This window comes from Passer domesticus, chromosome 8 (assembly GCF_036417665.1).
Source record: "Passer domesticus isolate bPasDom1 chromosome 8, bPasDom1.hap1, whole genome shotgun sequence".
NCBI lineage: Eukaryota > Metazoa > Chordata > Aves > Passeriformes > Passeridae > Passer > Passer domesticus.
Window position 1 is genome coordinate 29,970,036 of NC_087481.1, and position 27,481 is coordinate 29,997,516.

The window sequence follows — 27,481 nt, forward strand, 5'->3', positions numbered from 1 at the left end:
CAAAGCTCCCCTCTTGCATCGAGATCCCTCATCCCTGTAGCTGCTGGCTGCACCACTCCAACAGCACCAGCAGCTGCCTGGTGTGATCCCAGGGATGCAGCCCCTGGCTGAGCCAATCCAGCCCAGCTGCTGCCTTGAGGATGTGCCTGCACCTCCCTGTCTGCTTCCAGGCTAATTTTAGTGTCTGAAGGAGCAGAGGACATGTCCTCTGAAAAATTACAGTGCTCCAAATCAGCAAAGCACTTAAGATTAACATTGATAGGTCTGAAGAGTGGCTTAAGGTTAAGCACGCCGTGGGGCTTGCTGGGTAAGATTAGCCTGGAGCAGATGCGAGTTCTGCTGATTCAGGCTTTCAAAATATTTAGGCCTGGATTCAGCAAGACGCTCAAATGTGAGCAGCCCTGCTGAAAGCAGTGGAGATAACTGGCTGATCAAAGCTGGGCAGGATGGAGAAAGAACACTGAGGTATAAACCTGCTAGTTTAGAAATTCGTTTGATTTGAGGAGCACATGTGCATGTGCACAGGGACAAATCAGCTTTCCAGCTGTCACCTGTGCTGTGGAGGCTGTGCATGAAAGAACATTTCCTCGTGATCCTGTGGTGTCCAGAGAGCTTCCCAAGCAGACCCATTTGAAAGAAATTCTGGTGAGATGCAACTACCTGTCCTAAAGAGCGCTTGCTATTTTTTGGATCCTATTTTATTCCCTCAAGGTTTTTATCCCACAGTCCATGCTGGTGGAAAGGCTCAGCCTCAGGGCAGAGGGGCTGGCAGCTGCCCAGGTGGTCAGGCTTGTGTGCCCCTGCAGAGCCAGGGGTTGCTGCAGGGCCATTTTAGGACAGCACTGGAAAAGGTCTCAGGAGACCTCATGGACGTCCTCAACTGCTCTGGGCATCCATGGCAGGATCTCTCAAGGACAATGCTCTTATGTTTGGGAGAAATCCCCCCTTAACTAAGCCCAGAGATGGGAAATCCAGATGAGGGGCAGCAGCTGCCAGGGTGGTCATGAGGGTTGCTTGGTGTCTTTATTACATGATAATGTCATCACCAGGATGACATTACCTCCATCATGTGGAGGTAATGGGGTGCAGGAGCGTGCCTCAATTTCCACAGGGCTGGGAAAGTGATGCAGGACCTTTTCTAGCCTGAAAAGCCCTGAACTGACGCCTCCTGATGGGGCTGAGGAAGAGCTGTGGGTCTCTGCTGGTGCTGGGTGGGGACTCCCACTCCCCCCCTTCTCCATTCTGAGCCCTGTTTGGAGCAGCATCATGTGCCAGGGACAGACACACAGACAGAGATCAGAGGAAACAGTTTCCAAAGCTCAGAACTGGGAACAGCCCTTTTCTTGTGATTAAGAGACCAAAAATAAAACGACCTGCACTTATATTCCCAGGCAGGTGAAAAGAATAATTACTTTACAGAGATGGAATTCCTCCATATATTCTAGCCATTAAAAAGGGTAAAATTTGAAATTTACTATGGCATGGAACAAAAAGGCAATGCAGTTAGAGATAATGAAATCCTTACTTGCCACTAATGGAAGAATTGCTGTTGTTAAAGACCCCTTCATAAATAATTGAGAAACCAATTATACAGTCTTGGGGACTAATTTATCCAGGAGCAATACAGACCATGTTTTGCCATAGAATGAGTGGCACAAATTCTCCGCTATAGCTTGCTGCTGCTCTGCTAAGAAATAGTAAAAAGGCAAAAGAAAAAAAAAAATTAAAGACACCAATGCGCCTACTAATCAGGAAATACATTATCAGTAATGAGAGATGAGTGTCCATCTATCTTAATTCAGGCAGCTTTGCCGATGTATGGAGGGCTGATTTAACATGCCAGTTAGCGGGTCTGTGTGCTGTGTGTAATTCGGGGCTGTTCCCCGGACCCCGGCGGGGCACATCCCCACATCGGGCTCGGTGCGGAAGGGACCCTCCGGGCACGTCCCGGGTGCAGCATTCGGTGTGTAGGGAGCCCTCCCGGGGAATATCCCGGGTTCTGTGCGGGATCCCCTCTCCTGGCACATTGCGGTCCCGGGCTCGGAGTGTCCCGGACCCCCGCTGCCGGCACATCCCGGTGTGTCCCAGTGTGTCCCGGATCCCGGCACATCCCGGCACATCCCGGCACATCCCGGTGTGTCCCGGATCCCGGCACATCCCGGTGTGTCCCGGATCCTGGCACGTCCCGGTGTGTCCCGGTTCCCGGCACATCCCGGTGTGTCCCGGATCCCGGCACATCCCGGCACATCCCGGTGTGTCCCAGTGTGTCCCGGATCCCGGCACATCCCGGCACATCCCGGTGTGTCCCGGTGTGTCCCGGATCCCGGCACATCCCGGTGTGTCCCGGATCCTGGCACGTCCCGGTGTGTCCCGGTTCCCGGCACATCCCGGTGTGTCCCGGATCCCGGCACATCCCGGCACATCCCGGTGTGTCCCGGTGTGTCCCGGTTCCCGGCACATCCCGGTGTGTCCCGGTGTGTCCCGGTTCCCGGCACATCCCGGTGTGTCCCGGTGTGTCCCGGATCCCGGCACATCCCGGTGTGTCCCGGCACATCCCGGTGTGTCCCGGCACATCCCAGTGTGTCCCGGATCCCGGCGCGCGGCGGCGGGCGCGGTGCCGGCGCGGGCCGCCAGGCGGCGCTGTGGGCGGGCGCGCGGCCCGTCTCGGCGCCGGCGCGCGGCGGGCGCCGCCCCCTGCTCGGGCGGCGGCGGCGGCGGCGCGCGCGGGGCGATGGCGGACAGCGCCAGCGAGAGCGACACCGACGGCGGCGGCGGCAGCGGCGGCACCGCGGGGCCGCTGTCGGGGGGCGGCCCGGGCGCGGGGCCCGGCTGCGGCCCGGCGGGCGGCAGCGGCGGCTCCTCGGGGGGCGGCAAAGCGGGCGGGATCGTGATCTCGCCGTTCCGGCTGGAGGAGCTGACGAACCGCCTGGCCTCGCTGCAGCAGGAGAACAAGGTGCTGAAGATCGAGCTGGAGACCTACAAGCTCAAGTGCAAGGCGCTGCAGGAGGAGAACCGCGACCTGCGCAAGGCCAGCGTCACCATCGTGAGTGCGGGCGGCGCCGCGCCGGGCCCGGCGGGCGGGGAGCGGGGGTGTCCCCGCCGCGGGGTGTCCGCGCTGGGCGGGCCCGGCCCCGGCCGCGGCCTCCCCGCCGGCCCCCGGCCGCCTCCCGGCCCGCCGGGACCGGCCACCTCGGGCGGCAGGGCCCGGCTGTCAGCGCGGCCCGGCCGCGGGGGACGCGCACAGGTGGGGTCACCCCGCGCCCCCTCCGGCGCCGGGAGGGCACCGGCGGCGGAACCGGCGAGCAGCCGAGGCGGTTCCGCCGCCCGGACCCGCGTGGCCGCCCGGCTCCCCGCGGGGAGCGGCCCCGCCGGCCCGCCCTGCCCGGGGTCCGAGCGGCGGCGGCGGCTCGGGGAGGGGCGAGGGGAAGGGCGATGCTCTCCGCTCCCCTGAAGTTTCTCAAAGTGGAGATTTCCCTGGAGTTTAAGGAATCTGCGGAGATTACGGATTATCTCGCCAGCCGTCACCTCTTCAGCCGCTGTGCAGAAGCGGCGAGCTGCAGGAATAGCGTCTTGCTCATGAGGAAGAGTCTGATTTGTTTGTAATGTTTCGTTAACTGTTGTATTTCGGGTGATTTGAAAACTCATTTAAATAAGACTCTTAAAAATAGTGCGAGTAGAGCAGCACTCTGTCCCGGCAAGAGCTCAGCTCCTGGTTTATGAGCACTGTGAGGATAACTTGGAGTTTAACACCATTTTATGTGATGCTGTTAAGCATGATTCCTCAGAAAAGTGCATATCAAAATACTACAAAAGTATTGTTCTGTTCTCTATGAGCTTGGGAGTTGTTAGGAGTTTAAATTCGAGGGATTTTTGCTAATTCAGGGGCTAAAGGGATTGTTTAGGTGTTGTAGTGGTCATGGCCTGCATGCAGAGTAGGTAACTTGCCAAAGACCTGTTAAAGGTAACTCTGATACTAAAGGTAACTCTGATATCAGGTGGAGGTGCAGGTGGAGATGTTGTAGGAGAGACCAACCCCATCTGTGTGTGTGTGTGTGTGCACTCTCATCTCATCTGATTTTTCACGGGGGGTACTTCGCCCTGAGCATAATGTGTGTTTTATTGATACTCAGCTTTTCCATTGTCAATACATCTAGCCAAGAAATGGAGCTTGCCTAGGCATACCTCTCCTGGTAGTAAGCATTCAGTGTCTAGCAGGATGTGGGCCGGAAGAGTGCATGAAATACAATACAGAAGTAATTTATTCAAGGATGACAAATATAGTGCTAGTCGGGGAGATGTGTGCTTTGTTAATACTTTACGAGAAGAGAATGTGCCTTAATTAGGTAGCGGCGGAGTGCCTTCTAATGTTGAAAGGGGCTAAGGCGCCTTGTCAGTCAGACATTTTCTCTCTGCCTCTTAGAAAGGCACAGCATCTTTCTGAACCCCTGGTAGGTGTATTGTTTGTAAACAACTTGGAAAAAGTGCTTGTGTGCATTACAGTTCTGGCAGTGTCTCTAGGGGCTGATCATCTTACATTTTCATCAGATTTTAATTTATTAAGAGGAGGTATTTTCCTTAAATTTGAAACTCTGCCTGCTTTTGACATCTTGGATAAAGAGAGGAGAGGTGTTAGACTTTAATGGCAACCTGTAGGCTGTCTGGAAAACCGACATCTTTAGCTGGTGCTGTGGCTTTGGTATGCTAAACTGTGTGCACAACTGAGTAAACCACTTCTAATCCAGCAAGCAGCAAAAAAATGAATGCAAAACATAACTTTTTTTCAGGCCAGTGAGACCTTGTGCTGTGGTTTACATAGTCCATAATGTAAACACATTTGCAGTCAGAATACTTTGTTGTGAGGCTCTAGTGTGCAGGTGACTGGAGATGAGCTTTTTTGGAATGCTGAAATATGTGTCATTCGCATGTAAACGTCAGAGGAATAGAAAATTTTCTGATTGTCCCCACTGTGATTCTAAACCTTTGTCAATTTGCTCCTCCACCCTCCAGCTCCTCGCAGCGTTGCTGTGCTGACAGACGGGCGCTTTGTATGTTTCCTGTTGCGGGCATTGTAGTGACACAAATCAGCTTTGATTTTTATCAAGTGTTGAGGACAAGCTGTGAAGCACAAGTGGACCTGACAGGTAGCCAGAATAGCAGGTGAATGACTAAACCTGTGTGCTGTAGGTGAAGGTGACTCCTTGAACCACACTGCTCTTCATCTGCAAACCTTTCACTGATCCTGTTTGAGCTTTTTTGTGCAAGGCCACAGAGGCTCTTTGCTTTCTGCAGCTCCCACCATTGTCTCTAATGATTGTGAAAATTTTCCCTTTAAAGTTTGCCAATTAAAAGGTGATGGTCTTCCTCCGACCTCTTGTGTCCATGCTGGTGTAAGTGTTAATATGACATCTCTTTGTGCTTGCAGTATTGTTGGTGTCAGCATGGATATAGTCAGTTTAGGAATTACCTAAATTCCTTGCACATAGGATCTTATTCTATTTGTATTTTCACCTTTGTGTCATAGAGTTGAAAATAAAGTGTTAATTAAGCGTAGGAGACCTACATTAAGTACTTGCACTTAGAAAACTGACTGAGAAAGGTGTTGGCTTGGCAGGCTTGTAGGCTCACTAACTTCATATGTGCTCTCATCTGAAACATGTGAAAACAAATGCTGCTTTCAAGCTGAAATTGGTGAAGCCAGCTTGGACTAAGCGTACGCCCAAAAATATGTGTGAGCTGTACTCCTTCCAGTAGCCTGAAATGCAAATGAAGTTATGCTGCTGTTCATGTGCAAGACTGTGAAAGTAAGTAAATATATGTGATAACTTTATCTCACCTGCTATTATTGGTAACAAACGGTGAGAGAGGGAGAAAGCTGGGGATATTTCAAGTGTTCTCTGGCAGTGCAGGAGCATTACCTCAGAAGGTGCAGTTTCAGATCAGATATTAAGAAGAAATGACTAAGATCACTCGAGCCATTTGCAGAAGGTTCATTTATATGTATTTAGCAATCTCAATTGTATGATCTCATGGTGTATTTCTGCAAGGTCTTTTTTAGGAAATGGAACGGCTGGTGCCTAGGTTGGGAAAAAACAGGCGCCTGAAGATCTGAGATGCTGGGTGTTTGAGATGAGAAGCAGTGAGTTTTGGTTATAGTGCTGAAGTGGATTTCCTGTGTGAATTTCCTTAGGTTTTTGGTCAAAAAGGTCTGCCAAGGAGATGTCATATTTAAAAGGCTGAGCCTGGGACAGCACAACTTCTCTAGTTAAATAAGAGTACCTTCAAACCTGAGTGGTGGGGTGACTGCTTTTCAAAATAATGAATTGCTGCATGTAATAAAAGCTGAAATACTTCAGTTGCGTGTAGGTATGTCATGGTCAGGAAGTTTCTTTTGAAGTTGGTAGAATTTGGATTCTTAGCTCCTTTTATTCTACTCTTCAGTATTTAATGTAACCAAGCCATCCTGTTTCAGTGAAAGCCGTGTAACCTTTAGCTGATACTGGAAGCATTTTGGTTTTCTTTGTTATTGTTTTGAACTGACAGGCCTCATAGGAAGGGAATGCTTCTAAGAACAAGAGGAGTTTTAGTCTCTGGCTGCTACATACTTTCTCTAGGATGTTAGATTTGGTAATTTATCTCCTGTAAATTTACCTACTACACCAAGACATTTTCTGTAGAGTTAGAGAATTAAAAAATAATAAGCCTTATTCTGTTACTTAGTTCTTTAATTAAGGTGAAGCTAGAGTATTTGAGAAGCATTAATTTAAAAATGTTCCCACTCCAAAATGCCTGATGTAGCAGTTTTAATGGATTCTAACGTTTTACAAGAACATATCTCTTAAATTTTCCCCAATTTTGCTTTGTAGGGGTGAGAATTATCCTAGAAATCCCGATGTGTGGTGCTGTGTGGATCCCCAACAGGATCATCAATTCAGATGAGCCATTCTGATCCAAAGTGCTGATGGCATATGCTGGCTTTTGTGAGCTTGCCATGAGTTATCACTGTCTGGTAGTGCCTGCTTGCAGCACTTGCTGCCAGGGAACCCTGGGACACGGGGCTGCTGCAGGTTGTGAGTGGCAGTATTTTACTGTGAGACCTCTGCTACCCTTGTTTCTGTAGCTAAACCTGCCTCTGCACCTTGGCTCCCAGCTTAACTCTGCTCATTCCTGGAGAGCTGGCAGAGGGCAGTTGCATTTCCTGGCTTTTTGGCCTCCTCTGCCATTCTGCAGAGCTGTGTGAACAGCCTCCCACCTGTTGAGAGGAACAATAGAAAAAAAAGCCTTACTCAGCTCCTATTTCCTCACCCCCTACTTAAATCCTGAACAAAGTCGTTGCTTTCAATAACAGCCATCTCCTGAAAGCAAACAGGCTTTCTGATCAGAAAAATCCTGTGTGCTATTGTGACCTGTTAGAGTTTTCCCAACCAGATTTGGATGCTGGAAATAATTTAAATTTTGCATTTTTTTCTCAGTGAAGTGTGCAGAGGGATCTGTGTGTGTGCCTGAGATCTGCTGTTGTGGGTCTTCATGGAAAATGTCAGCCTAGACAGATAGTTTGGAGAAGTGAATGGTGTGCTGCATTGTCAAAAATCTCCTGCAAAAATGCTTTTTTCTTTTCTGGAGTTTGCACCAGAATTTCAAGGCAGAACACCTGTTCCAGTACAGAATGTGTCTATTAATAGTGGAAGAAAAAGGGCAGGATAGTCTGTCTGAACTGAAATAGGAGCCTTTAAAAGGTGCTGATAAGGGCATGAAATCAATTAGTAGCAGAGAGAGGTAAAAAGCAAAGCAAGAAAGCGAAAATATTTTTACAAAATGTATCTGTGAATCTGTTATTTTCTCTTGATTTTAAAGTAGGTCTTGCTTGTGTGAAAAATAGTCTCAGTTCTGTGATGTCTTTTGTAGGTGTAAGAAACCTGCTTGGGGCTTTTGTATCCTGCTGTGTCATTTATCATTCCAGTTTGTAGCTGGACTAAGCTGAAAGTGGCTCAGAAACTGATTTTAGAATTGCTTTGTTTACCTGCTTTTTAGAGTAAAGACAGCACCGTTGCTAAGATTACCAAACTCATGCACTGTGAAAGTCCATCCGAAATTTTTCAGGCACCTTTTTTCCAAGAGCAGGCATGTAGGAAATGACTGTCTGGTATTTCGGTTTTACATTCACTTCTGATTCTCAAGAAGTTTCTGTTGAACTTCTACAAATGTCTGTAAGAGAAAAAGGAAGTTTAGTAATGCCCTTTGGTGTTATCTGCCTTGGCCCTTGGGGTGGCATGGTCAGAGCACTGCTGCTTTTGCTGCGTGGCTGGTGAGTGAGTAGTAGGAAGGTGTAACAGCATCTGCTTCCCTTTGGTAGTTACACACAGCCACTGGCATATCCAATTCCCAGACAAAAACATCAAAAACATCGTCCATGTGCTATGAACAGAATGTCACTGGGGTGTGTTGTAGGCCTTCTTGAATGCTGTTTAAAATACAAACAAAAACCACAGAAAAAGTCAATGTTTCTGAACTTAATTCAAATATTAATCAACAGGAATGCTTGTACTTTAAAGCTTCAGAGGTTTACTTAATCATCTGCTTTAATTTTTGTCACATGGTTTTTTGATTTTTTTCCACACTGAACCTTGTAACTAACCTTGAAATGTGTCTTTGAGAAGGGTATCCAGTTTTAATTTGAAGACTCTTGAAGAATCACTGTGCTTGGAAAGGCTTTGGTGTCCTGCCTCCTGTTCTTCCCATCAATTTCATCAAGGCTGAGCTGCTGGTTCCTGCTGTGCCTTTTGGCTGGGTTAATGAGTGTTCAGAATCCTCTTCTTTCTCCTCATGAAGATACAGGCTGTAACAGGCAACTTTAGTTTACATTGACAAGCTAAACTAAGCTCTCAGGCTCTGAGATACTGGAAATCCAAAGTGTTGAATTATACACGATGCACTGGTCTAGTCTAAACATCTTTCCTGCTTCAAATTAGCACAAATATTTCTGATAGCTTAATTTGGAACTTTACTTATGTTATTTTTTTCTTCATCCAGTGTGGTCAGTTGTCTTTAATGAGCTTGCTGCTGTGCGTTTTGGCTATTTTGGCAGAAATAGAGTTGCACACCTGTGCCCTGTTCAGGTCTGATTTGTACTGCTGGGTTGTCCACTAGTGCTTGATTTAGAGCAGAGAATTAATTAATTGTGAAGGGAATATTTTAAACAATATTCTGCTTAGTACATGTTGGTGAAATGGAATTTCCCACTGATGAGTATTTTTGAGGTCAGCAAGCCACTTTGGAAATCCTGATGTATACTTTATTTTATACCCATTTTAAAATAATGTTTGGCACGTATTACTAAATCAAAAACTCATATGGGTGTCTTATACACACCCTACACCTTTGTGGTTATCTTTATTACAAATAGTCCTTGGCTGAAAGATGAATATTTGCTTATCTGCCACAACTTGTTCTCTATAAAACCAGGCTGAATGGCCTGTTTAATGTTTCTGTCCTTTATACTGTAAATTAATTTGTTTGCAGTGTTGCCATTGGGTTGATACCAAACTCTGATAACCACCTAGTTTTGCTTGCCTTTAAATATTATACAACAACTATACTTTTTTATCAGTTACTTTATGTGACGTTCCCATATTTAATAATGGTGGAATGCCTTCAGTCAGTAGGCATACTGGTATACTGCTCTGAATTACTTTGGGGATGAAAGTGAAATAAGAACTGAAATTGTAGAGTACATTTGGGAATTTTTAATAAGGCAAAGTTCTTGGTATTTCTGTGGGCTTGCTATTCTGCATAGAAAGTAATTTTACTTCTTAATGAACTTTCTCATTGAGGTTGTATCATGAATTCTGTGTTAGAACTGGTTTCTAATCAGCTTTTATTTTAAGAATGCTCCTTATTGTCAGGTTTGAACATTTACTGAGACTAAGGGCCATTCTTGCTTGGTGTATCTCCAGTGACTTAAAAGCGCTGCATTTTTCACCTAACAACAGGTTTGCTTTCAGTTGAAGAAAAAAATTGTCATATGTGCTCCTGCTGTATATCTGTCACACATTTTTAACCTTCTTTTTAGTCACTTGCCCTAATGACTCTTGAGTTTTGCATTATTCACATCAGCTGATTTAGTAATCAGTATTGAGATTTTTAGAGCTTCTAGTGCTGTTGCTGATCCCAGTAATAGAAAGCTGGTATAGACAAGATTTTAGAATAGTTTTCAAATCCTGGAAGTTCTGTATTTCATTTTAGTTGTGGTTTTGACTTTAATGGAGTTTGAATTTTAACACTGATTTCAAAGGATGAAGGAAAATTATTTCACTTCATTAAACTCTTTCTTTTTCCAGGGTGGGTACATGGTCGTCTGTGGTTTTCTTGCACTTGTTAATGCTGTTTACTTGTTCCCATTGCTTGTTTCCTCCTGCTGCTGATACTGACTTTAATGTTGAAGCTGTTGTGTTTTCCAAGTCGTTGGTTTTAAGTGTTGGTATATATGGGGTGTATTTTCAGCTACAGGCTCTTAGTGCCAAAGCTCCTTGTAGTAATTGAGCAAATAATACTGATCTGTGATGAGCAAGCTTATGCATCTGCTGGAGACTTCACAAAAGGTTTTTTTCCCACTGCCCCTCATAAAGTGCTCGGGTGGGGTCCCAGGTGGGGACTGGGAGCATTGGAAGCCTTTGAAATGGTGACTCTGTGGCAGCTGCAAACAAGATGATCACACAGCTGGGCTTGTGGGGTGCTGCAGGACAATGGAATGCCAGTGTCTCACAAACAGACCTTGAAATGTGATTGAAATGAAGAAATGAGACAGTGCTGTCCTTCACTGGAATGAAAATTGTCAGCAGTAGACATTTGATGTATCTCAGCATAGTCTTGTAAAAACAGTGAGAGAAACAGTTGCTTTGCTGCTCTTTTTTGGGCAGGGGGTAGGAGGAAGTTGCTGAATTTAGCAGGAGAGCAAGAGGTGAATCCTTTCAGTCTTCCTCTTAAAGAAAAAAAAAGCCCATAAAATAAAGTAGGAGAATGGGGACAAAATGTACAAATTGAATTATGCACAGGGTTTGGGATTCAGACAGAATAAATGGAAAAGAGACAAAGCCATGCTCTAGAAGAGAGGCAAAAATACAGTATAAAGCATGCTCCCCTGGATGTGTAACAGGAAATATTCTTGTGATGTCTTGCTTCCAACATAGCAGCCTGGGGATGGCCAGAAGGGAACATCTCAAGTTCTTGTTCTCCAGTCAGGTCCTTCTGTCTGACTGAAGATGTGTCTTGACCTTTAATTAGGTAGTCTGTTAGTGTCCCATTTCAATGTATGGGATGGAGAACAAAGTGAAAATGACAGGCAAGACAGTTGAGGTGAAGTACTCCACAGTAAAAATGTATCTTAAGTGGGGAACTCCGAATTACAGATGTGTGGGTTTCACATCTCTTTCTGTGGAGTGCAAGGGTTACTTGATAAAAGCTGAAGCAATTTTTACAGAAATATTGAAGCAGTTTCTAATCCTGGCACTTCAGTTGTAATTATTTCAATTATTCAGTTAAAATACAGGCATTGTAGGCTAATTGGTGTCTATGGGGACGATCCTTTCAGCTCCTGAGAGTCCTCTATCCATTCATGCATTCCCTTGCAGCAGTTTTTTTCCTGGAAAAGTAGGTATTTCCTCAGCTCAGCCGATAGTCTAAGTGATGGAGAAACTCTTCAGATAAGGCTTCTCTTCCTCTCTCAACTCTGAATTTTACTTAGTTTGAAATTTCTAATATTACACGCAGTCTGGTCTTAGTTTGGGGAGGGCTTAGTGAGGTGGATGAGCATCTGTTCAACCCTGCTGTAGGTGGAAACAGCCTAGCAGTGTTCCAGCTGGCTGTAAAGTTTCCTCAAATGCTTTAATTCTTTCAACTGCCTAAAATGTGATGTTTCTGCTTATTACTGTAAAGCTAAGGCCTTTTTAGTTCCCTTGGTGGTGGTGGTGGTGCTAATCATACTTAAAACTCCTACCACATATATAAATAATTCCCACAATGATATCCTTTGGTCCTGAGTGAAAGTATAAATGTTTCTTAACAAGTCAGACATGATAAAACCCAGCAATGTTTAGCATGCCACAATACAAAGTTATGCTTCTTTCTGTAACTTACAGTTTAATTTCTACTTTCACCAGGTGGTGAGATTTCCACTTTGTTTTGCTTCATTTTCAAATAAACAGCAAAAGCCACTATTATGAAATTTGCAAAATGTAGTGTTTTAACCACCACTTTTGCAAGAGCTTTAAAGGGTATGTGTTTCTCACATCTGTTAAAAATGAACAGTAGACATTTTGTCGTAGCTTGGGTTGCCAGGAATTATTAACTAGGCAAAACCTCTGCCCTCACAGGCCATGAAATCTTGGTTGGGTTGAGAAGAGGGACACTCCCAAAGTCAGTTTCACAGAGTAAATTTAACCTGAAATCTAGATATGCAGAAAATCTCTTTTCTCTGAATATTGATCCTTGTAACTGGATTGTCCTTGCTCTGTGAGTGGAAAGGTGGGTAGGCATTTCCTAAAACTTTCTCTGTGTCAGACCGATTTCTCCAGTTCTGGATAGGAGGAATATTCAAGGATGATTGCATTCCCCCACATCCTGCAAATCTCTGTTTGTAGGGGCCAGAGACAGAGACTACAAAGGCCAGGGATGTATTTTTTCATATTCCTCATCATACTTTCATACCCTACACATTGATAAACTTGTGTCTTGCCTCGAAAGCCTGGAAAGAGATTGCTCTTTGGAATACTGTGATAGGTATTGTAAGATATCCAAACTGTAGAGAAGGGAAAAAATCAAAAAAAAACTACTCATTCGTTCCTAGGATAGGTAAGCAGAAACGTTTCTTTTTCTGTAATGGAGCTGAAGGTAATGTGCCTCAACAGTGAGTTGGTGTTGTGTTCGCTTTGTGAATTTGCTGGTTTGGTTTAGGAAAAGGTATGATTATAATTAATAACAAGTTTCATCTCCCGCTCTTGTTAATCACTGTGAAAGTGCTTCTCTGGAAAGTCAGTTTGTGTAAGAGGAAACTGGGGGAGATTTAAACCCTCTTAAGAGGTTGTTTGTGTTGAGTGGCTAAGGACACCTTGCTATTGTGGGGAAAAACGTTGTCATCCTTAATGATTACCTAAGCTGCATTTGAATTTGTCATATCAAACAAACAAACAAAATGCCAACAACAGTCCCATTTCCTGCCTCTCCACCAGCAAATAAAAAGGGTTTAAGAGTTTTAAAGACAATTAAGAAATTACATGGTGAGCATCTACAGTTTGAAAACCCCCATTAATGGATCTTTATCTGGTGGTCTTTTTCCCTAGTTTTAAAAAACTTAAAGGAGAACAGGCTGATTGATGTAGATGGTACCAGAGGTTATACACACTTGAAAGAAAGATCTGCAAGTGCTGAAAGCCATTTTTACCTGGAAGGGAAGGATGATGAATACAAGGCACTTGGTGCTCAGCACCCAGTTGAAATGAGACAATGTGCAGTCTGTGCCTGGGAGCAGGGACAGTCACTGCCAATACCTGTGGCATGCAGGTGGCACTCCATGGCACATGCCATGCAGCTGGAAAAAACTGGGTATAACAGAATTACACTTCAATCTCATTGTGTACTCTGATGAAGAAAAACATGTTTTTCATCTTTTCATGCTTGCAGTGAGTTAGCTGGACTGCATGAAGCAAAGTAGGATTTTTGTGGAGGTTTTTTGGGGGGGTGACTGTTAAATCTGTTCACTGCTTTCACTTGTGCTCTTTTGCCTTTGAGTAGAGAAACAGTTGTGGCTGCAGAGCTGCTTGTAACAGGAGTTTGCTGTGGTTGCATTTTGAGCAGAAGTTTGTTATTTTAGAACATAATTCAGTACCTGTTAGCTGAATATACCTCTGAGCATACCTCTGAACAGAAGCTGGGCATTAATTTAGTCCCTAATAGCCCATTCTTCTGCTAAATCTTCTGCTGTTCCTGCTCTGAAATTTTGAGAGTGTGCAGTTTTGAGTTTCCTAATTGGTCAGTTCAGCAAAATGAATTAGTTAATGTGTGGTTACATTGAAGATAAATGTTGATTTATCAGAAAATAGACTAAAACCCATTTAAAATATGTTAATTTAAGAAGTGTTTATGCATGCGACATCTGATATCAGAATAATTTGTACTGGGGTGCTACATTGCTTGTAGCTCCTAGAGCTAATGGTGGTGTTGCTGAGATTTAAGTTGTTGTTACTATTTTCTAAATAGCATAACAACCAGATTTCATTAAATTTGAGTATTGTAGATGCAGGTCAAATAAACCACAGCATTTTAAGATGTATGGTTATTCCAATGATCACATAGGCTGTGGAAAATTATTAACACACACCACCTCCAACAAAACAGTGTGCGCCACAAGATTAGAGCAAAATTATACCTTTTCTGTCTTTCATGTTGACAAGTCTGTGCAGTTGAAAATTCAGACAAACTGAACATAAAACTACAAATCTTGTTATGTGTACATGTGCATCTCTGTGATGTTTTTCAGCATTTTTTGTACTGAAGTTGAGCAAAAGCAAAACTTGTTCCATGTGCTTCTCTTTTCCATTTGTTTTACACTATTGATTAACTAGGAAACTTTCCAGTACAAAAAAATGCAGCAGTAAAACAGCAGTAAAACAGGTTAGAAGTCAAAGAATAAAGCAAAAATTTCTTTCTAGGAGTCATCAGTAAAGGATTAATAGAGAGAGGTATTTCAAACTCTGGTTCAGAGTTTGATGTGACGATGTAGCTGTATTTTCCATATTGGCTGTCTTTGGCAATGCAAATACAGCTGGGCACAAGCTAGCAAAGATGGGGAGGTCCCTGGCAAAGCACCATCTCTGGAAGAGGTGTGCTGGGAAGCTTTGTGCTGGAATGGTCCCTTGCCTGTGCTGGGCTGATGGAGTTGTCTCACAGGGTGCCATTCTGGGTCCCTTCCTGGCTGTGTTTGCATGTGCAGTCATTACAGCCCATCTGAGGAACATTTCATGTGCACTTTGAAGCAGGATTTGCTTGTATGCAATGAACCTGAGGACTTAAGGCCAGTGGGTTTGTTTGTGCTTATGTACATTATACTTACTTTACACGTGCTCTGGAAATCAGTGCTGCTGAAAATGCAGCAAGTGTAGGAAGTGTGTGGAGCCTGTGCAGCCAGGGACAGAGGAAGGGCCTCATGAAATAGAGCCATTTGGAAAGGTCTGCAGGCTAGATTTAATTTTCCTGCTGGGTCATTCCTGCCTTGGCCTGTGACTTCTGTTGGCTCAGGTTACAGCTCTTGTGTGCTGGCAGCAGAGACTCCAGCCCTGATAACCGTCTGGGAGCTTGTTCTACATGATGATGTTTAAGGGGATGAAAAATAAAGAGCTATAAAGCATGTATCTAATGAATAGTCAGATTCTTAAGGTTGTCGTGTTCAGTGTTCGGAACAGGAAGTGTTTACCATGTGCCTGTACAACCCTGATACTTTTTCCTTTATGGTGCTTTATTACTATGTAATCTTTAGTTACATTAAGATTGCATAGCAATATGTGGTCATGGTTAAAGTGCTCAGTAAAAGTTATTGATACATTTTTCTAGGCTCTATCTTGACACGTTGTCAGTCACAGAAAATGTGGCTTTTTCACATTCTGCATTTTTACTAACTGCTTAATGTGCCTGTATTTTGATGTAATAAAAACTCTTGAAGGGAGTATACTAATTTTTTTTTCTGTTTTGAAGAAAGCTGTTTAAATTATTTTTCAATTATGTAAGTAAATTCAGGAATTGATTGTATTAATTATGAAATTCATATAGCTTGTTACACTTAGTTTGTAATTAGCCAAATGCATTCATTTTATAAATATTTATGCTTGTCAAATGAGCTTGTTTTCATAACTTGCTTATTTCATTTTTACCACTTGTATGTTTCAGTTGTGCAAGACTTTCAGGTCAACATCAAAATGCAGAGAAGGAAGTGTGTAAAATGGGATTGAATACCATCAAACAATTTACTTCATTGCTGATGCTATGAGATCATTCAGCATGAAAGAATACCAGTGACTTTTGTGTTTGGGAAGCTGCTCAGTTCTGAGGGCTTTTCTCAAGTGCTCTTCCCAAACCACAAGATGTATCCACCTGAATTTTTGAGAGAAGGTCCCAGCAGGCTGCACGAGTGATGATGAACTGTAAACATTTGACTGTGGTTAAAACTGACTTGGGAGAAAAATGCATTTCTTACGTTGAGTCAGCTGTTTCTGTAGTCAGTCTGCATCCACTGTGGATTTGTGAGGCCATATGTTGGATCACTTGGTAGGCATCAAGGGAAAAGCTTGCTGTGCCTGGAGCTGGCAGCAGGAGTGCTGTGACAGAGGCATTTTGACATGTCTGGCCAAAACCTGATTGACCTTTTAAAAAGGAGAGGGGTGGGGGATGAAGGGGACAGGGAATTTCCTACTATAAATGGAGATTAACAGGAACTGTATTTTAATACTTTAAATGGTAGTTTATCATAGAGTTATTCCTTTATTATTACAATAATAAATTGTAGTATTATTATAATTTTTAAAAGATATATTTTTTGTCTCCTCTTGCAGCAGAACTCATCTACTGAATAGCTGTAATACAATAGGACTTGTTCTTTGAAGCAATTCTGCTTCAGCAGCTTTAATGTTGCACAATAGGTAATGTTTAAAGTAGTTGAAGTTCTCAGGATGAGTTTCAATAGTGAATTTCTTTCTTCTTTAGTATATTTGGAAAATAACTTTTGGTAAGCCTGGAAGTTTGTGATTTTTCTGGTGGAGGGTGGTGTCTATTTATTTGTTTGTTTGTTTTTAGAAGCCAACCAAAAAAATGTTTTCCTCCTACACTACCAGGTCTGTGTTTAAAAAAATAAAAAAATCAGCCCTGCAGCTTGGGGTCCTGAAGGAACCATTCAAAGGTATTAATGCTTGTTTGGGGCTTCTAGGAAATACTGTGTGCCCAAAGATAAAAATGCATGGTTCTTTCTGTTGCTCTCTTACTCCTGAAAACTCATCTTAAAGAAGGGAGAAGAAAAAGAAAAAGGTACTTTTATGTCAGAACAGAGGAAATTACCCTGGGGGTTTGTCACAATTAGACAGGAAATCACACTACAAATTGACCCCAGAACTTGAATTCCAGTTCACCACTTCAACCACAAGAGCATTCACTTTTTTTCTCTCAGACAGGCCACCCAGCTGAAATACCTTTCCTTGGGTGAGGGGAAAGCCGTGCCCACGTCATTACTGGGACTTGGGTGGGAATTCCTTGTCCTTCAGCCCTTACAGGCAGGAATGTGCTGCTGGGCAGTGGTGGGAGTTCTCTGAGTTGCTGTTGACTTTTGTTCTTGTGCTGGTTCTGCAAGGTCTGTAAGGTGCATTGCATGCACTGTGGTCATTTCAGATGCAGCTGGAAAGTTTATAGGAAAAAATAGCTGCATTGTAGAAGTTTCTTCTGTAAGGGAACAGTATCAGGTCACTGGAATGTTTAATGCATTTGTAGATCAGTAGATCATTTTAACCTTGTGCCAGGAAGTATGGCCAGAGCAATCACTTGAGTTAGTACTGCTAGAGGAGGAGTGTGTACTTCAGGAGGTTTGGGAAGCTTAGGTTTTATTTTATGCAAGAACTGCATATTCAAAAATCGTGTCATTGTAGCTTCCTGCACTTCTTACCCTGTTTACCTCATCCTATTGAGGAGGACTTTCAGGAGGGCTGCTTTCTGAAGTGACAGCTTAAGTTCAGTGTAACATGTGCAGCAACTGAGATCATCTCTTCCCGAAGCCGTCCCAACCCTGCAGTCTATATTCAGTAGCAAAGATTGAGTTTCTTGTGTCAGGTTAAACTGCTCTTCAGCTCCATCTACAGGGTTACAAACTGCACCAGGAAAAGTTGGATGAAAGGTAAAGAGGTCATGGTGGCTCTTGACAGAAAGATGAAAGACCTTCAAGGGTGGATTAGATCAAAGCAATGCTTGGTAGGCTGTTTCCAACAAGATCCCCTGAAATCTTGAATCCCTTTACCCTGGATGCTGCTGGAGACGGGTGATGCAGGCTGGGCATGCCTGGCAGCTGCCTTGCAGGTGCTCGAGTGCAGGTGCCTGGAGCAGTTTGTGAAATGTTTACTACTGAACTGTCTGAAATGACACCTGACACTAAAATGCAAGAACATGTTCATGTCAGGTCATTGATAATGTGCTGATACTGACTACAGGGTAGGTATTAATTGCATTGCTGAACTTGCTCATTATGCAGTATCAGGAAGGCTTGTTTAGAAGATGGTGGTGGGGGGGAAGGGATTTTTTGAAAGTTTTTTTTTGGTTACAGTTTATTTTTTTATGTGAGTGTGTATAAGGTGATGCCTCATCAGAAGTACTGGATTTTGCTGCTTCATATAATACAGTGCCAGTGCCACTAGGGCAGTGTGGTCAGTGCATGGGGCAGTGGTACAGAAAAAGAGCATCCCACCAGAAACAGAAGCTGCTGCTGGTGCTAGAACCAGGAGAGCAGAGGGAGATTCAGCAGTGTGAACCTGGTCTGCTAAAGGTGTATTTGCAAGAGGAACTGAGAGAAGGAAAATATTTTAATGGCAAACCTTTTATGGTAGTATGTGCAACAGGTGGAAAAAGAACTTCAGTGCAGCTCACTTCCTAATATGATACTTAGTTACAACATAAAGTTTAGGAAAATACATTTCTTAGTTCTTTTAAAATTACTTGAAATCTAAGCTCACAAGGACATATTTTTATGACACTTCATGCATCAGCTCTACTAGTGATCAGAATTTCACAAGTTTCTGCAATAAAAATAATAGGATTTTTCTTCCTTTTTGTGGTTTATATGCATGAGGTGCTTTTTATCTCCCTCTTTATTCTTTATTTCCTGCAAAGTAACATGATAGCTCTTGCATTTATAGTCTTGACCACAATAATTAGAGATTTTCCTTAGTGGATGCATCCATGGAATGCTCCAAGTTAGCTGTGCATGGAGTTCTGAGACACGGGAGACAGGTGGATATGTCTGTTGTTATGCAGAAAATCCGTGGTGTAAGTAGATTGCTTGTTTCAGGTTTCCAGAGATTGACTGATCAGGTGTTATCATTTTGTATCACTCAGTGCCTTGGCAATTTATTTTGTAATATGGTACATAGAGTAAATGGCTGTTAGTATTTTTGCATGTCGAGTGTGATATGGATAGTAGAGGGAAACCAAGAACTCCATACCCTTGTGGAAGACCTAGTACTTTTGATTTCTGTATTTTGTTTCTCTTTTTTTTGGTGATGATATCAGGCCTCTTTTCAAATACAATTACTTAATAAAAAGACAAATTATCCCTTTGGAAAAACAGTGTATTCACATCCAGAAAAATCAGTTTGATTATTTGCTAAATGAGTAACAGATTTCAAGGCTTTAGGCAATATTAAGGTAAACATGAATTATCCTATTACTTGAGATAATTTAACTATCAGCAATTAATGAGTAACAAGATAAAGGGCAAGTTTCAGTATGAAATTTAGAAGAAGTATGGTAATAAATTACATGTTTTGTACCTAGCCTAATTAATGTCTGATGTTTTTCAGACGTGTTGAAAGTGCTGACCCTTGGGCAATTAAATGGACATTCATTATATTCAGTGTGCTGTGTGGGGCTCACAGTTGCTGTGTAGATGTGCAGGGTCGCTGGTGTTCAGTTGAGAAATGCATTTTCTGTGCAAGGGAGGCAGGTTTAACCCTGCCCAGCCCTGGCTGCACGCTGTGGGCACAGGGGCTGTCCACACTGGGGCTGCTCGCCGCTGTCCCTGCGTGTGCCACGCCAGCTGGGGAGGCAGATGCAGGGCAGGAAAGGAGGAGGAAGGACAGCCTTGGTTCCTGGGTGTCTCCTCAGCCTGTGCTGGCCTGCTGCCTGGCCTCATGGGCACAAAGGAGGGGCATTGGCCAGGCCAGGGATGTTGGCAGCCTGCGCTCCTGCTGGCCCGAGCACCAGCGTTAATGTGACACCAGGATCTGGCACAGAGTCTTGTGCAGGCTCGGTGCTGTAATAATGTGATTTTAGAGCTTTTGACTGGTGCAAAGCATGAACAGAACAAATCTGTGCAAGTTACAGATGAATAGAAATCGAAGCAGAAACACCCTCATTCTTTTGTTTTTCAGAACCAAGTGCTTTCTAATTTAATTTTAGGTAAGCTTGGTCTGTGTTACTGTCTTCTGTTGTCTAAACCATTGAAAAACAGACACAAGTAGAAATCCTATGTAGTGAAGGCAGTGGAGGAGTTGATTTTGGAACAGTATGCATGAATTTTAATGATTTGAGGACAATGAGCCCTTGCAATTTCACTTGTTTACTCTGTTCTGGAATGTCTCTGAAGACATAAGATGGTTAGTAGCTCTAAGTAAAGCCACATTTAGAAGCTGTTAGATGATGTTATTCAGATCAGTTAGATTCCAGGAGTTTTAATCCATTGAGATGTGAGCTGACAATGTAACATTTCTTCAGACCTCTTGGACAAATCTCTATTTTCTTGATGTGACAGATAATAATACCACTACTGAAGATGCTGGAGTAGCTGCTCTCTGCTATGGAGATGCAATATATTAGAGAGGAGGTGTTGTGCAGGACCTAAGTTGCTAAGCCAGCAAACTGCCTGACCTGGCTTTTTGTTTGTTTTTGGTTGGTTTTTGTTTGGTTTTTTGTTTGTTTTGTTTTGGGTTGTTTTTGTTTTTTTTCTGGTTGGGTTTGTACCATCTCTGGTGGTGACAGGGAGAAGGGAGCTGTGGCAGATAGATAGTAGGAAAGGGCCATGAAAAGAAAGCAGTGGTAGAGATGGGAGAAGACACAAGAAGGCAGAGACAAAGACGTGAAGAGAAGGACTTGATGGAAGGAGGACTCCACTGAGAAGTTTCCAAACCACTGCTTTAGATTTTATGATATTGGTGATACCATGAGGAAAATTTGTAATTGTCCTATTGTTTCACCAGATTGAAAGACAGTTATGTTCTTTAATTAACTTTTCTCCTAGATGTTGAAGGTGTCTTAGTAATTGGCTCTTGGACCACTAGGGAATGTATTATTCCAGTTAAAAGATCACTGACATAATGAAATATTTCAGGCATTTTCCAGTGTGCAATAAGTATAAAGAGATTGTTATTTTTGCATATTTGGGGCAAAAGATTATGGAAGATAAGCTTTCAGTAATGTGTCTGTTTCAGTTCTTAAATTTTCCTCTCTCTAAGTTTACTGAAATAAAGCTTGCAGAATGTTTGCATAAGCTGTAAGCTGGTGTAATTTTATTAAAATCAGGGCCAGTCACATATGTGCAGTTCAAGTAATGGGTTTTATTGCAGGGAATAAAATCACTCCTAACACTAACTTGCCTCATTGATTAAATGCAGTATTTCTGTCATTTAGTTGTTCTAGGCTTTGAACTGTGGCATTAAGAGTTGGCTCTATCAATTTGTAGCTGTGATCATTCATTTCCCCGTACGAAATACCCTTCATGGCCTTTCAGAGTAGGCTTTCAAAAGATCACTTTTATGTTCCATTTATGAACTTTATGCTTAAAAACCATACCAACATCTGAACTGGAGGGAATTCTGGAGAGCAGTGTCCCAGGCTGGCTCTCTGTGGAGCAGTGCAGGGTGCTAGCAGTAAGCTGAAATGGAAATTGTCACTTCTAGTAATTCTGCATGGAGAAGATTTCCAGAATACCTTGGGGTAAAGCTAGCCCATGGCATTTTTGTGAGTTGCTGTTGTGTGTAGTGGAGTAGCAGTTGTGAGGAGTACCACAGCTGTTTTCCTGGTGGTGGGGTAGGAACTCCTGTGAGAAGAACTGTGCTGCCTGTGGCTCTGCATGTTGGGCTGAAAGAAGAGGAGCATTATTTGACTCCTGGAAAGCAGAGCTCAGTCTAAGGGATCTGAAAAGGAGGCACAGTGGTGCATGCAGCAGTCTGAGCTGTGCTTCAGCTTGTAATGGAGAACATTTAGATGGGAGTTCCTTTGCAGGCATAGAGTAGGTAAAAATGGTTGTCTGAATCTGTAATGCTTTTACAAGTCTGTAATGTTGAGGAGTTTGTGCATTTGGCTGGGAGGAGGCCACTTTAAAGCACCAGTGCAGTTTTTCAAGTCAAAAGGTTGAAAACAAAAACCAAAAAAAGGTGCTATAACATTATAAAAGGGGCTGGTAACAGCACTTAGGTCCAGCCTACAGGCCTCCAGGATGATGGGCATTTAAAGGGGAATGGAATAATTGCAGCTGTTTTGAAAGGAAACTTGCTCCCTTTTTTCTCAAAACTATGTCTTTATTTCACAGCAAGCAAGGGCAGAGCAAGAAGAAGAATTCATCAGTAATACTCTATTTAAGAAGATTCAAGCTCTGCAGAAAGAAAAAGAAACACTTGCAGTAAACTATGAAAAGGAAGAGGAATTTCTCACTAATGAGCTCTCAAGAAAACTGATGCAGGTAATTGGTGCCTTTACTGATGTTTCTCCCAGGAGCCTCAGGACTGACTGGTGACTGAACTGTTTGTGTGGCTGCACTCTCAGGGAAGTGGTCAGGTTGGAAAACTGACTCCTGATAAAAGCAAAGTACAAAAAGTGTAGTGAGTGACCTTTCTTTTGCTTTGAAGTTTGCATCTGTGAACTCAGCTTTGAGAACCTGAACGTTTGTATAATGATGCAAAAAATGGGTATAGCTTGCAGTAAATGTCAGCTGCCTTCCAGACAAGAGTTACTGATTAATTTAAAATGTTAGTGAAACACACTTTCTTTTCTGGAGTATTTGATACTTAACACAAGTCATGAAGTATTAAACTTTATATACAAGAATGTGCAGTGATGCTCGAAGGAAAATGTTTTTGCAAGTTTGCCCATATTTGTAACAACCCTTGCTTCTATTGAATTAAAACACATCAGTTTGATGGTAAAAGTAAAAAGTTGAAGATGCTGGGACAACTTGTGGCAGAGAAACTTTTCCCCATTAACCAAGTTGCTAATTTTTAGAAAGTGGTTATTTGTTGGAAGTGGTCTACATGGTTGCTCTGTTCTCAGTCTTGCCTAAATACCTGCTTTTGGCCCCTGTAGGAGACAGGGTGCTGAGTTAGGGGGGTGTTTAACGCGATCTGCCTGAGCTTTTTTCATCAGTTCTAAGCTTTGTCATGAGAAACGAGGCACTTCAAAAGAAGCTAATTTGTATGTTGTAAGCATTGCTGTGTTCTGCAGCTGGAGACTGAAGGCATGTTTCACCCTGCAGTTAGGAAATACAGTGTTTGGAAACACCAGCAGAGCTAATCCCATCTGGCGCTTTTGTCCCTGAAAACTGGGCCTTCTCTCACTTTGTCTCTTTGGTGCCTGTTATCACACAGGAAGCTCAGTAGCAAGATAAAATATCCCTTACTTGGTATTACTATTTCCCCTTGCTGTTCTTGAGGAGTGACAAGGATGTTTCTGAGTAAGAGACATGTTTGGTTTCTAAGCCATACATTTTCATTAAAAACAGAGGAGCAGATGGCAGTAAAATAGGGGTATCAACTGTTCTTTTCTAATTGAAGTAAGATGTGGATATCACTATAGAAAAAGCTTTCCACTGAAGTCTTTTGCAGTAAAGGGAGAAATGGTACATTGAACAATGTTGTTTAATTGAAAGGGAGATGTTCTGTTACAGAACCAGGTTACGTGGGGTTGTATTATACATTATAAAGAGGAAACTAAAACTTACTTTAAATGTGAAAGCATGGATTACATCTGATTTGTTTTAAAGCACACAGTTTAATATTAAAACTGTTTTTCTGTTTGTGTGTATGCTGTATGTGTGAATGCAGATCTTATTTCATGGCTTGATTATGTCTTTGATGTGATAAAATTGCTGTGAAATACAAAACCAGAATATTAATACATTCTCCTAAACATCAGTAATGTGGTTAGCAGGTTATAAATGATACAGAAGAAATGGTCCCTTCCACTAAAAAGCTTACCTGTAGAATTAGGGAACGTTTCAGTATTACCACAGGATTCCATGAAAGTAATTTTTCAACTCTTCAGAGATCATACACTTAGTAAATTGGCATTAGAATATTGATGAGTAGCAGGCAACTTTTTTAAGCAGCAAAGAACTGAAAATAATACTTGATGGGTTTTGTTTTCTGAAAGTTTATCTGTTGTCTGAAGGTTTTGATTCTTCAGTGTTGAATCCTGGAAACTATACCCACATCGAACAGCAGGTTAAAAAATTGGAGAAGAGAAACTCCTGATATTACAAACAAACTCATTTTTTTGGAAAGAGGGCATTATTGGCACACATCACATGGTCGGTTTAGTTTATTAGAGTATCTTTTCTGTAGTTGGATAGTCTTCCCATTATACAGATGTAGGGCTACATTCTTGGCTAATGCTTTTTTAGACCAGGAAGGTAATATAATTTCCTTTTTTTTTAATTTCCTGAAATTTGTGGGTGCCAATACTTACCATTACTCACTAGAGTGTAGCAATTCTGTCTTTATTAGGAGAATAATGAAGTCATAAATGCCCACTTCCTATTTTGGCATCTTTGCTCTGCAGGGAATTCTAGCTAAATTAGATGCAGACTTTGGATAATGACTTACCCAGGAATACAGTAGTCTCCAGTTGTTGCTCCACTGTTCTTTGGGATTAACTCATAATCTCTGGGTTTGCCAGGCAATGTTGGTCTGACCTGGAACTAGACTTACAGCATTCATGCTGTCAGACGTTGTACATGAAATGGCTTCCTGCCTTTAGGATGAGTAAGGGAAAAAATTGCATATAAATCTGTTGTTTTGTCTAAAACTTTGCATTTTGGAACTGAGGAGAGGTACTTCTGCTAAACTGCATATGATTTGCACTCTCTCAATTTTTCAAGTATTTGCAGCTCTGTGCCTGTTTCAAAATTACTGCCATGGTACTCTGTTGAAAGGCACCTAGCAGAGGGGCTTTTTTCCACAGTGCCTGTGTGTTTGTTGCTTTGTCAGACCTTTGTTTGTCACAATTGTAGGGGCTTATGCCTCTCATTCAGCCTGGCCTCTGGAATGAGCTCCCAGAACGTTAAAACATTCTAAATGTAGAGCTGCCTACCAGAACTGCAGTGCTCCTCCTGACAGCCAGCAAGGATCCCCCAGTTCAGCACCATGTGCATCACTGTTATAAAACACAGGCTGACATCAGGTTTGCAATATCAGGAGAAATTAATTTTGAAACCTTTTACTGTATGCAAGAGTCTAAACAGGCATGGTAGCCCATAAAGGAAGGTGTTTCCACTGGAATAATACTGTCTTTCTGGTGCCATGCCATTGCTTAATAATATCTTTTTATAACTGTAACTTTCACTGTCTCTACAAGCCAAATGAATGAGGGTACAATTTTATTAGAAAGCTTTCCTTTTTTGCATAATTATTAATTTTCTAGGTTGAGTGTTGCAGGAATGAAGGGGCACATGCATCTCAACAGAGATCTTACAGTAAACAGAAGATTTTTATCACATGCATCCCTGATAAAGTTCTTATAAGCCTTATACACATTTACTATATTTTCCTATGTACTTCATGTAATTATATTTTTGTTTACCTGATAAAATTTCTAAAAAGCATGGAAACAAATTTTTATAGCCTGCTCAATCCTTAGTCATTATAGAATGGTAGCAGTATATTGCAGAATATAATGAGAAGTGTTGTGATACAGACTCTGTTCTTGCAGCAGTGGACATGGACGTGTTGAGTTACTGTTTTGAAACTTAAAGTAGTAAATCTAGAAAATTTACCATTTGTGAAGCAAGGCTGCTCCAAAGAAGAATTTATTTTTAATGTTGCTTAATCTTACAAAGTCAGTTACTGTAAATTGTGCATTAGTCCTTTTCAAAATCAAATTCAGATTTTTTTTTCAACACCCTTATATTTTTGGAAGTGCAGATTGGTCCAAGTAGCTGTCCTTGAAAGTAAGATGTTACCACATACCAAGATAATAGCATGTGTAGTTAGACAAGTTAAGTAATTAATCTTATGTAAGTCTGATTCTTGACAATTCTTTGAAAAATTGTAAGTCTGTAAACATAAGCTATTACTCTTCCTGCTCTCAAAATACCATGCATCAGCTCAGGGATGCTAATGGGATTGTGCTGAATAAACAGAGCTAGCTCATCTATCAATTATTTGATGAACATCTGGACATAAAGAGGAGGCAAACTGCTGATACAAAATTGTTAATATTTAGGACTTGCAGGATGCAGCAAGGGAAGAAGTGAACAGCTTTTGAGGGCCTGGAATACCCAAAAAAAGACTGTACAAGGTCATAGTCTGGAGGATAAATGAGGGTTTGTTTTCCGAGGGGGAACTTCATCCATTGGCTCCATTAATTCCTAAAACACTTCCCACTCTCCCAGAAGTAAGCCAGTACAGTAAGGAAGGTAAACATGGTCCTACATTGTATGAGGACACTTGTTTCTGCAGAGAGAGAGTATTGCTGCAGTTGTTTAGAGCTGAAGGGAGCTGGGGCACACAGTCCTGCTGCTGAGCTTTGTGTTTGATAGCCCCATTTTCACTTCAAACTAGCCCCTGTCTCTTGCACCAAACCCATCTCTAATCTTGCAGAGCTGAAAATTCTCCTTCAGTTTTCATATGCAATTCAAGGTCTGTTAAGACTCTGACATCAAGGTGACATTTTCTAACACATTTTTCTTCCTCTTTAGCTGGCAGGTGTATCTGTAGATCATTGTTACTATAATTGCATATAATTGAAAACAGTTGGGAAAAACTCTTTACTAAGTAAAATAAACACTATTCACCTGTATTGTACCAGGTGATATTTTCTCATTGTTAGAAATTCTATTCTTCAGCATTAAGGTTTCATCAGTAACTGGATTTTGATTGATTGGGTTTGTTTCTGTGATCAAAGGAAATAAAAGGGAAAAATCATTTTACCCTATATGAGTGGCAGACACCACCCATATATTTTAGGGGTGTTAGTAATATTTTTCTTTCTTTATAAAATGAAGTCAGTATTTCCTATTCCAAGAGTTTGCTATTCTGGTATTTGTTTTAAATGGTGAAAAATCAAATCTCAGCATTGACAAGCCCTGAAAACACAAACCCCAAACTTTTCCCATATGTATATTGCCAAGTAGTTGCTGTCTGCCTGGTGCTCTTCCTCTGTGAGCCTTTTGCCTTGATCTCTGTGGCAGGCTGCACTTCACAGACCATTTTGTCTCTAACTAGGAGCAAAAGGAGCTGAATTAACAAATGAGCAATTTCAGCTTGTTTCAAAATCAAAGTCTATCCCTTCATTGTGGCTATCCAGCGACCTTGATTTGTGTTTGTGGCTGCAGGTGTCTCTCAATTTCCTCATGTTTTCCTCACGCATTTTACACTGTGATCTTACAGATTGTTGTGTGCTAACCAGAAGAGCTGGCATAGAAAAAATCAGCAGGTGGAAAAAAAAGGTGCTTGCAATTGTCAGTGGATGGTGAGCACAC

At 42.3% G+C, this 27,481-nt stretch overlaps 1 protein-coding gene across 1 annotated transcript in view; it reads left to right on the forward strand.

Annotated features, from left to right (window-relative positions):
- Positions 1 to 2,681: 2,681 nt before the first annotated feature.
- The window catches only part of CCDC6 (coiled-coil domain containing 6), a 47,339-nt gene continuing 22,539 nt past the window's right edge, over positions 2,682 to 27,481 (forward strand). Inside the window, exons 1-2 of the mRNA XM_064430035.1 lie at positions 2,682 to 3,043; positions 22,319 to 22,468. Of these exons, the coding sequence (XP_064286105.1) occupies positions 2,732 to 3,043; positions 22,319 to 22,468 (462 nt within the window). The 5' untranslated portion in view covers positions 2,682 to 2,731. The remainder of the gene's footprint in view (positions 3,044 to 22,318; positions 22,469 to 27,481) is intronic.